We start from the raw sequence: 12,126 nt of genomic DNA on the forward strand, positions 1-12,126 counted from the left end.
CCGCAGGCTTTTGAATGAGTCCCTGAGACCTATTTCCTTCAGCTCACCTTTATGGTTCAACCACAACCTTCCGGAGTTGCTTGAGGTGCATGACCCTCGCTTCTGGATTCTGCATGGTATTAAATATCTGCATCAACTTTTCTCTGATGGCAGTTTCAGGGACTTCTCGCAACTCCGCACGGAATTCGGTATACCTAGGCAGGCCTTGTTTAGGTACTTTCAACTCAGGCACGCACTACAGGCCCAGACTGGACTATATAATGTTAATCTAACACCCTTAGGAGTTGAATCCCTACTTTTACAAAAAGATAGAACTAAACAGATATCCAGGTATTATAATTTCATACTGAACTCACGTTATGCCCCTAAAATTTTGTCTGTAAGGAGGCGATGGTTGGGCACAGAGATCACCTTCAGTAAGGAAGACTGGATGGATTTTGAGGAACACTTTCATAGATCAGTTATTGCCTCACATGACAGGTTAATTAATTTGAAATGGTTCCATCAGGCCTACCTATCTCCTGCCCGTTTGAGGAAAATGAGCTCTTTGCATAGTGGATGTTGCTTTAAAGAGACTCTGTAACAAATTTTTCAGCCTTAGTTCTTCTATCCTATAAGTGTAACGATTGTGGAACTTTCTCCGTGATCAGCGCACAACGCGTGCGCTGACACGGCGGAAATCCTCCACAAGCGTATATTTGCAGACACCCAGCAAAAGGTGCTACGCACCTGTAGAGGGAAATTCCTGTCGGCAGATGGCGCTGGGGAGTGCAGAGGAACCAATCCTCTGTACCTCCACAAGTGCCAGACAGGAATTGTACGAAGCGCAGAACGCAATCGCAAGAGAGGCGATTGTGAATGAGATTGAGCAAAGGGACAGGTTGTATGTGTGTGCGCCAATCCAGTCGCCACCCCGCGACCGCGCACACACAACAGCAGATACGAAATAGGAACGCGATCGCGAGAGGTGCGATCGCCAGACGTGACACAAGGCAGATCAGAATAGACTACGAGGGTAGCAAAGGCACAGCAAATACAATAAGGAGATACGGAAAATAAACGCTAGCTAACCGCGAACACCGCACTCATTCGCAACAGTGCACGCGGTTATGCGCGATCTCCACTTGATAAGCACAATAGAGACAAGCACGCCTAACTAACCATTAACAGACAAACATGAAACAGAGGACGCGAGCGCTTGTTTAACGGTTACCTCACCGAGCCTGCAGCAAGCGTAGCGGACAAGACAGACACACGAAAACAGGGACAAACGAGAGATAGGATCCACAGCACTAGCGAAAAGTGGCTAGCGTGATCCAGGTACAGAGTAGCAGAACAGAAGGATCCCCAGCGCTAGCGAAAAGTAGCTAGCGCGATCCCAGAAGACAGAACAGAAGGATCCCCAGCGCTAGCGAAAAGTAGCTAGCGCGATCCCAGGAAACAGAACAGAAGAGATAGCTGGTAGCAACCGCTGCACCAGCTATACTCCAAGAACAGAGATCAGAACCATTTCCTGTCGACCACCATAGGGGCAGGACAATGGCAACAGGCAAGACAAGACAGAACAGGCAATACAGATAATACAACCTGACTGGGCTAGAAGGGGAGCCTAAAGCAACCCCCCAGGAATTAACTATACTAGATAGCAATGGCTGACACTCCAGCAGTGTCCATCAGGAACAGACCATGGAAAGGAAATGACCAGCGAAGCATTGTGGGAAAGACATAGTACTTATAGTACACGCCTCCAATGAATGTGGCCAGGCAATTTGCATGACAACGTATGCAAATTCCTCTGCAAGCACAAGCTGCAAAACTGACAGAAGCTTCTTTCCAGAGTCCTGCAGCATGCAAACCTACACAATGGTCAAAGGGCTGCCTGCCTGCACAGGCAGCTGAGCAAATCATCACAATAAGTTCCTATGCCTGTTCTAATCTGCTCTGGCTTACTGCAGTCTTTCCTAACTGCACTGTCTCTGTAATAAATCAATGTATCTTTCCTCTGTCCTGTTCGTCGGGCTAAGGCTTGATTGTGTGGAATGTGCAGGGCTGCTTGTGATTGGTAGAAGCGATACACACCCTCTGCAGGCCCCCTGCACACTCTGAATGACTCACACACTATGCTTAGCTGAGCCTATTAGAAGCTGGTTAGTTTGTTTGTAAACACTGCCTAAAACTGTTAATTACAAGCCAGGATTGCAGCAGAGAGTGGCAGAAACAGCACAGAGGGGCACAGGAGAAAATAATGAATAGAATGGTATGCTTTTTATTGTAAGAATATTAGAGTACAGATTCTCTTTAAGTGCGGTCAAGAGCAGGCGGATTTTCTTCATTGTGTATGGTTCTGTCCTCAGGTGAATAACTATTGGAAAGCGGTAGCCCATTTTCTTAGAGACTCCTTAAATTTGCCCAACGTCCTTAATTTCAAGTCCTGTATGCTTGGTATGCTATCAGATATTCCATGTAGCCGGAGAGAAACTACACTCCTTCAGATCCTACTTTTTTATGTAAGGAAGTCTTTGGTCCTACAATGGAAACAAAACACGGTACCAAACCTCCATCACTGGAAGAAGTTGGTAAATCAAGCATTACCCCTCTATAAGCTAACCTATCAGTTACGTCACCAACCCCATAAATTTGACAAAATCTGGTCTAAATGGGTAGATTCTTCTGAGACAACCATACCCAATCTAGACATTACTGTTTCAGTCCAGGACACTGTGCAATAGTGGCGTATATCTCTTGTATCAAAATATAGTAAGAGTTTCTAGTGTTCATTTATCCATGATTAAAACTGCACTCCATGCTACCTATGCATATATCTCTAACATACAATGGCCTCAATTCACTAAACTTATCTCCTGTCTTTAATAACTCTTCTAGAGTTGTTACCATGGTGATAAGGCATGTAGTATTCAGGAAACATTTTACCTCAGGCAAGCCTAAAGTTAACTCTTCTGTCTTTAAATTAACTCTCCAATCCTTAAAATAACTCCAGAGTTAAAGACAGGCTGTTAATTAGCTGCATGTGAAAATAACTACAGAGGAGGTAAATTAACTACAGAGGAGGTAAATTAACTACAGGAGAGGTAACTTGAGGAATGAAGAGGTAAGATAACTCTCTCACGTGTGGAGGTAAGTTTTCTCTTGCCTTATTATCTCTAGCATGATCTTAGTGAATTGAGGCCATTGTCATTATATTATATCTGTATACATTTACTGACGTGAGAAATTGCCAATTTCAACTTAATAATTGATGCTCGGATTGTAACCCACTTAGGTTAATTTTTATGTGTGTTCTGTTTTTGTTTGTTTTGCTGCTCCCTTTGGAGCAGTTTTGTATGTTAAAAACTTTTTAATAAACAATGGCCTCAATTCACTAAACTTATCTCCTGTCTTTAATAACTCTTCTAGAGTTGTTACCATGGTGATAAGGCATGTAGTATTCAGGAAACATTTTACCTCAGGCAAGCCTGAAGTTAACTCTTCTGTCTTTAAATTAACTCTCCAATCCTTAAAATAACTCCAGAGTTAAAGACAGGCTGTTAATTAGCTGCATGTGAAAATAACTACAGAGGAGGTAAATTAACTACAGAGGAGGTAAATTAACTACAGAGGAGGTAACTTAAGGAATGAAGAGGTAAGATAACTCTCTCACGTGTGGAGGTAAGTTTTCTCTTGCCTTATTATCTCTAGCATGATCTTAGTGAATTGAGGCCAAATAAGAAATATATCAATTTAAAACGGAACTGTAGATACTTTTTAAACACACTGTTTCACTTACCCGGGGTTTCTGCAAGCCCCCAGCAGCCATCCTGTCCCGCGCCGGTCCTCCACGAGTCTCCGTTCTCCCGCCACCGCTGTGTTCTGTATAAGTCGAGGCCAGTGCAGCCCCTGCCAAGCATATCTTTTCTTTGCGTTCCCCTCTGCAATAGCGGGGAGCGTGAAGAAAGGATACGTGTGGCGAAACCGAAAGTAGCTGGTGGCAGGAGACCGAAGGCTTGTGGAGGACCGCCGCGGGACAGGACGGCTGCTGGGGGCTTGCAGAAGCCCCAGGTAAGTGAAATTGTGTGTTGAAAAAGTATTTACAGTTCCACTTTAAAAGATGCAAATAATGTTTAGAGTCAATTAAACACATTTTTCAGTAGATAAAATACATATATTTACATCAATCTGCAGGAGTCCTGAAAGAGGGACAAATGAGGAGGAAAGAGGGACAGGGTTCCCAAAGGGGGATTGTCCCGCCAAAGCAGGGACTGTTGGGAGCTACAGGTGCTATTCAATACAGAGGGTTACATCTGGCCACTGTAACTGGAAGGCTGCTTAATACTAGGCCCTCTGTCATGCTACTTAAAATTGTCACAATATAATTTAATATAATTATATATTTTTTTTCTTTCAGAGGTGGGGGCGATCAAGACTTTGATATGGAGCCCCACGACTTCTAGCTAAGCTCCTGCCTGAAACACAGGTACTTGCACAACTGCTTAGTAAACGCGGTTAGTTAGGCGCCTGGCGAGTCCCTGCGTAGTCAGCGATTCCTATAATGTAAAGCACCCATGAGACTTCTGTGCTGCTGACACTTCGCTCCTATGGATTCTCCAGGCATTCCAGCAGCCGCAGCAGTGCCAGACGCTGACCCTTGAAGGGTTTCCCTGGTACCGCCTCCTCCTCTGTGAGCAGTGATGTCACTAGGAAGTGACTGGCCGCCCATATAGAGGCGCCGCTTGCTGCACACACGCACTTCAATGCCATGGCTCCGTCTCTGTCTCTGCTGAGTAGCTGCTGCCGGGTGACCCTGACTGCGGGCAGGAGGGTGGCAGGGAGCCCCGGGCCGCCTCTCGCAAAGAATAGCTGGCTTCGCTGCCTCTCGGCCAATTACTCTGGTGGCCCGGAGAATGGCGACATGCGGAGATACCTCACATCACACTACAATGAGGCGAGGAGAAACATCAATGGTGAGCTGGTGTGCTGCGTGACACATGTGACATCAGTGCTATGCGTGAGAGAATGCACCGTATGCATGTCAGCTCAGGTCACAGACTGACACAACAGGTGAATGAGTGACATAGCAACCTGTGACCACAATCTCCCCTCTTCTCCAGCTGAACAGGAGGAGCGAGAAAGCTGCAGGGGCAGATTTATCAATAATGTCTGAGAACATTTTTTGGTTTCTAGAAATCATGCAGAACTGTCTCAGACTTTCTAAAGTGAACCTGAAAGATTGATGTTAAATGGGGGCAAAAAGTTGAGCTTAGTGGGATCAATGGATGCTTTGCTGGAGGGTAAACAATGGCCATGGCGCTCATCGTTTAAGCACTGCCCATTTAGATAAATTGGCAGCGACAGTACTGTCATTTGTGCAAATGCTGCGTTTTGATCCCCATTTTTTCCGTTGTCTGTGGCGACCTTGGAAGCAACAGGTTGCTTCCAGGGTTATTTAGCACCACATTCCCGTTTCCCTTTGCGAGGGTGAAATACTATGATCGCTGGGAAGCTGCCTAATGCTTTGCCAAATGCTTTTCTGCACGCTTGCACAAAAGCTTTTGAACCAGGCGCCAGACGGCTGGTTCAGACAACCGTCTGAACCTAGCCTTTCCTGAGGCTTCTTACAGCCCCCTGGAGTATCTGAGGTCCCTTGGTGTCCTCCCATTCCACTCCGTTGTGCCATTGTCAGCCCCGTAAAGTGCTACAGTGGTCACTTACATATGTAAAGGGAAGGATCTGAATACCATAGAGACTTTGCAGTCCTCAAAGTCCATACTGTTGTTCCCTCTCTGTCCGCCGTTGAAGTTACCTCTTCGGGCACTCCTGTTGCTGGCTTCTGAGATACTCGTGTTACATGCGTGCAGCATGAATCTGCTCATCTTCAGAAGTAGTTGGGAACGTGGGTACTTCCAAAGACCAGTGGATCTGTACTGTGCATGTGCGAGTCACAGCTGGTGGGAAAGGGGTGAGGCCTGAGTCTCTTCAGAGGCTGGGTCACAGCTGGTGGGGAAGGGGTGAGGCCTGAGTCTCTTCCGAGGCTGGGTCACAGCTGGTGGGGAAGGGGTGAGGCCTGAGTCTCTTCCGAGGCTGGGTCACAGCTGGTGGGGAAGGTGTGAGGCCTGAGTCTCTTCCGAGGCTGGGTCACAGCTGGTGGGGAAAGGGTGAGGCCTGAGTCTCTTCCGAGGCTGGGTCACAGCTGGTGGGGAAGGGGTGAGGCCTGAGTGTCTTCGGAGACTGGGTCACAGCTGGTGGGGAAGGGGCGAGGCCTGAGTGTCTTTTGGAGACTGGGTCACAGCTGGTGGGGAAGGGGCGAGGCCTGAGTGTCTTTTGGAGACTGGGTCACAGCTGGTGGGGAAGGGGCGAGGCCTGAGTGTCTTTCGGAGACTGGGTCACAGCTGGTGGGGAAGGGGCGAGGCCTGAGTGTCTTTCGGAGACTGGGTCACAGCTGGTGGGGAAGGGGCGAGGCCTGAGTGTCTTTCGGAGACTGGGTCACAGCTGGTGGGGAAGGGGCGAGGCCTGAGTGTCTTTCGGAGACTGGGTCACAGCTGGTGGGGAAGGGGCGAGGCCTGAGTGTCTTTCGGAGACAGCTGGTGGGAAAGTGGCAGGGGAAAATTACTGAAAACTTCCACTTTGTGCCTCTGTGGGAAACCTGCTTCAGCCAAGTGACACTTTGTTTTTATAAAATAATGGTGACAACTAGAAATATTGTTGATACATTTGCCTTATACTTTGTGTCATATTGAAATAATGTCTTTGGGTTCAATTCATTTCTTATTCCTGCCTGTGTTTATGCCTGTTACTGGTTGCTTGAGGTCACATGATCACAAGTCACCAGTTGGGTATCAAGCTTCATACACACGAGGCACAGAAGTCTGGCAAAAAAAACAAAACACACAGTTCGTCGCCAGGACCCTCTGTGCAGCAGCCGTACACACGGCGCACAGAGGGACAGAGATGCGGCGGAAGCTGTCACCAAAGGTTCCTCCCTGACAGTTTTTTTTCCCATAAACAGAACTTGACAGTAACTTATCTGACAGTTACGGTAGCTTACAAATCCGTTCAGTAACGATGCAGTGAATAATTAGGCACTGTTGGCACTGAGAAACATTATTTATTGCTGAGAGATTTCTGTTACTGTAATTTTGAATTTATTGATGGGATTGAGATAAATGGAAAGTGATTAGTTACACTTACTGTGTATTGGTGACCACTATCTAGGGATTTACAGTAGCTCTTTGAAACACAATTCTTTTCCATTCCCTGACATGTCTTAGTTTCATTCTAACCCATTCATTCTTTGGCATATTAAAAAAAAAAAACACAAAATCCAGGCTCTTCACCTTGAGCTAGGACATTTAAACACTTATAGATTTAATGGGGAGGTGCCGGAAGGGGTGTGGCAAGCAAAACATCAAAATGAACCTCCGCACACTCATGCGAATCCACTTACAAAAATCATGCAGCAATCAATGCTGTTCCTTCAGCTAAGTTAAAAGCTGGGATCTTCGTTACAAGATTAAGTCTCTTGCGTAGTCACATACACCGCGTAGAGGTAGCCCAGTGTCGGATGAGTTCTAACTCTGGCCCTGTAACATGCAAAGCACAAACATGCACGCATTCAGCGCATCAAAACCTATGCAGGATTAGTTAGATGCACAATCTTTCCCAGGAGAGGACGTTAAGGATATGTGCTCCTATTCCTTAGATGGGTTTTGATGCGCTGAATGCGTGCATGTTTGTGCTATGCATGTTACAGGGCCAGAGTTAGAACACATACGACACTGGGCTACCTCTACGCGGTGTATGTGACTATGCAAGAGACTCATTCTTGTAACGAAGATCCCAGCTTTTTACTTAGCTGTAGGGTCAGCATTGATTGCTGCATGATTTTTGTAAGGGGATTCGCATGAGGATTTGCATGAGTGTGCGGAGGTTCATTTTGATTCTTTGGCATATGTATGTTTCATTCCAGCCCATCCCCTTGCACACATCTGTTTTATGCCATCCCATCCCCTGGCACATGTCTGGGTTTTATGCCAACCCATTCCCTGGCATATGTCTGGGTTTTATGCCAACCCATTCCCTGGCACATGTCTGGGTTTTATGCCAACCCATTCCCTGGCACATGTCTGGGTTTTATGCCAACCCATTCCCTGGCACATGTCTGGGTTTTATTCCAACCCATCCCCTTGCACACCTCTGGGTTTTATGCCAACCCATTCCCTGGCACATGTCTGGGTTTTATGCCAACCTATTCCCTGGCTCATGTCTGGGTTTTATGCCAACCTATTCCCTGGCTCATGTCTGGGTTTTATGCCAACCCATTCCCTGGCACATGTCTGGGTTTTATGCCAACCCATTCCCTGGCTCATGTCTGGGTTTTATGCCAACCTATTCCCTGGCTCAGGTCTGGGTTTTATGCCAACCCATTCCCTGGCACATGTCTGGGTTTTATGCCAACCCATTCCCTGGCTCATGTCTGGGTTTTATGCCAACCTATTCCCTGGCTCATGTCTGGGTTTTATGCCCACCCATTCCCTGGCACATCTGGGTTTTATGCCCACCTATTCCCTGGCATACGTCTGTATTTCATTTCAACCTGTTCCCTGACACATTAGGGTTTTATGCCAACCCAATCCTTGCCACATATCTGGGCTTTTTTCCAACCCATTCCCTTGCATACATCATGCATAATAAAATGTACTATATATCACCTCCTTCTTCCTATTTTGCAGACAACTACAGTTGGTAGTAACATTTGACAGAAGTGACAGGTTTTGGACTAGATAATCTTTTTTTCATGGGGAATTCTCAGGGTTTTCTTTATTTTCAAAACCACTTACCGAACAGCAGTTGCTCAGTACAACTGCTAGAATAGTGTGCAAACAGGTAGGGAGGCTGGCCAGCATCTTTGTATAGGTAATTTCCAGGCAGTGCTTTTGCAAAGAATAAAGGAAATGCAGAGAATCCCCCTGAGGAGATGGAATAGTCCAAAACCGTCAGATTAGTACTTCCTACTGTAAGTGACAGCAGCATATGAAAAAAAATCATACTGCATTTTACAATGCAACAGATGTGCACAAATGTATTTTACATTTTACTATTTTCACAATAGTGAAATTGTTTTCCATCTGTTCCTGAATAAAGAGACTGTTCCAAAGAGGCAATGTGGGAAATACTGTAAAATTTAAAATACATGTGCAATCATTTTGTCCCAGAGTAAAATGCACTGAAAATTACTTTCTATGGAACTGTCACAAACAGTAAGTAACCATCTCCTAGTTCTGACCTCTTACGTACATGTTTTGTACTAGTCTGCCTCCTCAAGGCTTGATGGGGGAATTGCTGTGCTTTCTTTGTTTTCAGAAGCACTTACTGAATGGCAGTGTATCAGTAAGTTGGCGATCCTACTACTTTGTAGATAGCCTTGCCTCGGAGTACTTTTGAAAGCATAAAATACAACTTTTATGTTCCCCCATGAGTAGAAGGACTGGCCCAAAACCGGTCAGTAATAAATAAGAACCATCAGTTTAACCGTTACAGTAAGTGACAGCTACAGTGGGATGCAAAAGTTTGGGCAACCTTGTTAATCGTCATGATTTTCCTGTATAAATCGTTGGTGGTTATGATAAAAAATGTCAGTTAAATAAATCATATAGGAGACACACACAGTGATATTTGAGAAGTAAAATTAAGTTTTATTGGATTTACAGAAGGTGTGCAATAACTGGTCCCTGCACTGGCCACACAGCCTCACAGCATTATGAAACCACCACCATATTTTACTGTAGGAAGCAGGTGTTTTTCTTGAAATGCTGTGTGGTTTTTCCTCCATGCATAATGCCCCTTGTTATACCCAAATATTTCAATTTTAGTTTCATCAGTCCACAGCACCTTATTCCAAAATGAAGCTGCCTTGTCCAAATGTGCTTTAGCATATCTCTAGTGGCTCTGTTTGTGCTGTGGGCGGAGAAAGGCTTCCTCTGCATCACTCTCGCATACAGCTGTTCTCACCATTCGTTGCTTCTGTCTATCCGATATTTTTCTTGGTCTGCCACTTTGAGCCTTAACTTGAACTGAGCCTGTGGTCTTCCAGTTCCTCAATATGTTGCTAACTGTGGAAACAGACAGCTGAAATCTCTGAGACAGCTTTCTGTATCCTTCCCCTAAACCATGATGGTGAACAATCTTTGTCTTCAGGTCATTTGTGAGTTGTTTTGAGACACCATGTTGCTAATCTTCAGAGAAAATTAAAAGAGGGAAACTTACAGTGGACCCCCTTAAATATTCTTTCTCATAATTGGATTCATCTGTGTATGTAGGTCAGTGGTCGCTGAGCTTACCAAGCCAATTTGAGTTCCAATAAGTAGTTCTAAAGGTTTTGGAATCAATAAAATGACAGTGCCCAAATGTATGCACCTGCCTAATTTTATTTAAACAATTATTGCACACTATTGGGAAATCCAATAAACTTTATTTCGCTTCTGAAATATCACTGTGTGTGTCTCCTATATGATATATTTAACTGACATTTTTTATCGTAACAACCAACAATTTATACAGGAAAATCCTGACGATTAACAAGGTTGCCCAAACTTCCGCATCCCACTGTATGTATATACATGTGTAGTTTACATTTTTCATCACAGTGCCCCTTTAAAGTTACACTGAAGCCACCTTAAAATAGATGCTTACCTATGGAGAGCGGAGGCTTTGGATCCCATAGAGCTTTTCCAGTCCTCTCTCTGTCGCCTCGTTCCACTGCTGGACCCCGGTAGAGTTCTACGACCAGCTTGACCGAATATACCTTTGGTAGTTTTCCAGACCGCGCCAATCGCCTGGCGACAGCAGCGACGGTTCGGGGCCCGCGCCATACTCATGGGCGACCTGTCGCCGCAACACGCGCCTGCCACGTGGTTGCGGCGACAATTGTAGCCCGTGAGTATGGGGCTTATTGGGATCCAGAGCTTTTCTTTTCCATAAGTGAGTCACAGGGGAAGAATGTAGTGCTGAATCTCTTGATATTAGTCAGAGGTAGGAAGAATGAACTGTTCGGTATGTACTTCATTGTTTAGAGATTTCCATCTCGTGGCATTTTTAAAAAGAATCTGTCAGGATTGATAGACGTGGGAAGTAAAGCTTTGACTTCATAGGATACAAGTTCAGAGACCTTTATGTCGTTTTACTTTATACTGACCTAAATCCATCCTGCTAAAGGCATATGAAAAGGAAAACCAGAAAATGCTCATAGTAGCAGTTCTGCTGTAAAGACTGGATGAATGTAATTTTTATAGCAAGACACAAGGTCCAGGCTCCGCTCTCAGATGGAAACACTGAAATAGATATGGAGACTGCTCAGTTTGTAATGAGCTGTAGGGACAGTAGCTGCATCCTGGGCTTGAGTGGCTGGTGAGCAGTGAGTGTATAAAGGGTTATTTACTTTTGCTGAACATCCTTTTTCTCAAGGTAATGATTTATTAGTCACATTATTCAAAATGAATTGAATAATGCAAACAGTTTAAAGCGGATCCGAGATGAAAAACTAACTTGTCTATATATCTTATCTAAAGTTTAGATAGTTTACACAGCATATCTAGCTGCAAACAGCTTCAAAAGTTTGATTATTTATTCATGTGATACAATGACAGCAGCCATGTTCTGTTTGTCACAGGCTGAGGGCTGGAGATGCTATCAGCTTGCCTGTGTGTAAATTCAGTCCCCTCTCCTCCCCCTGCCTCTGAAATCAATGGCTAGTAACCTCCTCCTCCTCCCCAGACTGAGCTCCCATAAGCCCTTGCTACAGTGCCAAGGCACAATAGGAGCTGTGGGCGAGGCTTGTTTAGTTTATAGGGAATTAGAGTATTAAAACAAAACAAAAAAGTATTTGACTTGAGGAATGCCCTAGAAGGTATATGAAAGGAACACAATTATGCAATGAGTAAAAGTTTATCTCGGATCCACTTTAAGGACTCCTTTTATACAATACACGAGCATGAACTGCTCATTTCTGATGTAATTGCCACCACTACAGCTATCACCCTAGCTGTCATAAAGTTTTTGCCAGCTACTGCCGTGAACAGTTGACAGGCTGGTGCTTGTCTGTCCATATGGATGTGGAAGTCCCAAGGGATCAGGTAA

The 12,126-nt window shown here is 45.0% G+C and overlaps 1 protein-coding gene across 2 annotated transcripts in view; it reads left to right on the forward strand.

Moving 5' to 3' along the window:
- Window positions 1–4,618: 4,618 nt before the first annotated feature.
- Window positions 4,619–12,126, forward strand: part of NT5DC3 (5'-nucleotidase domain containing 3) — a 104,265-nt gene continuing 96,757 nt past the window's right edge. For both annotated transcript variants that reach the window (XM_068272798.1, XM_068272799.1), the window contains exon 1: window positions 4,619–4,958. In XM_068272798.1, coding sequence (XP_068128899.1) covers window positions 4,754–4,958 — 205 coding nt within the window. In that variant the 5' untranslated portion in view covers window positions 4,619–4,753. The remainder of the gene's footprint in view (window positions 4,959–12,126) is intronic.

This window comes from Hyperolius riggenbachi, chromosome 3, assembly GCF_040937935.1.
Source record: "Hyperolius riggenbachi isolate aHypRig1 chromosome 3, aHypRig1.pri, whole genome shotgun sequence".
In the NCBI taxonomy this organism is placed as follows: Eukaryota; Metazoa; Chordata; class Amphibia; order Anura; family Hyperoliidae; genus Hyperolius; species Hyperolius riggenbachi.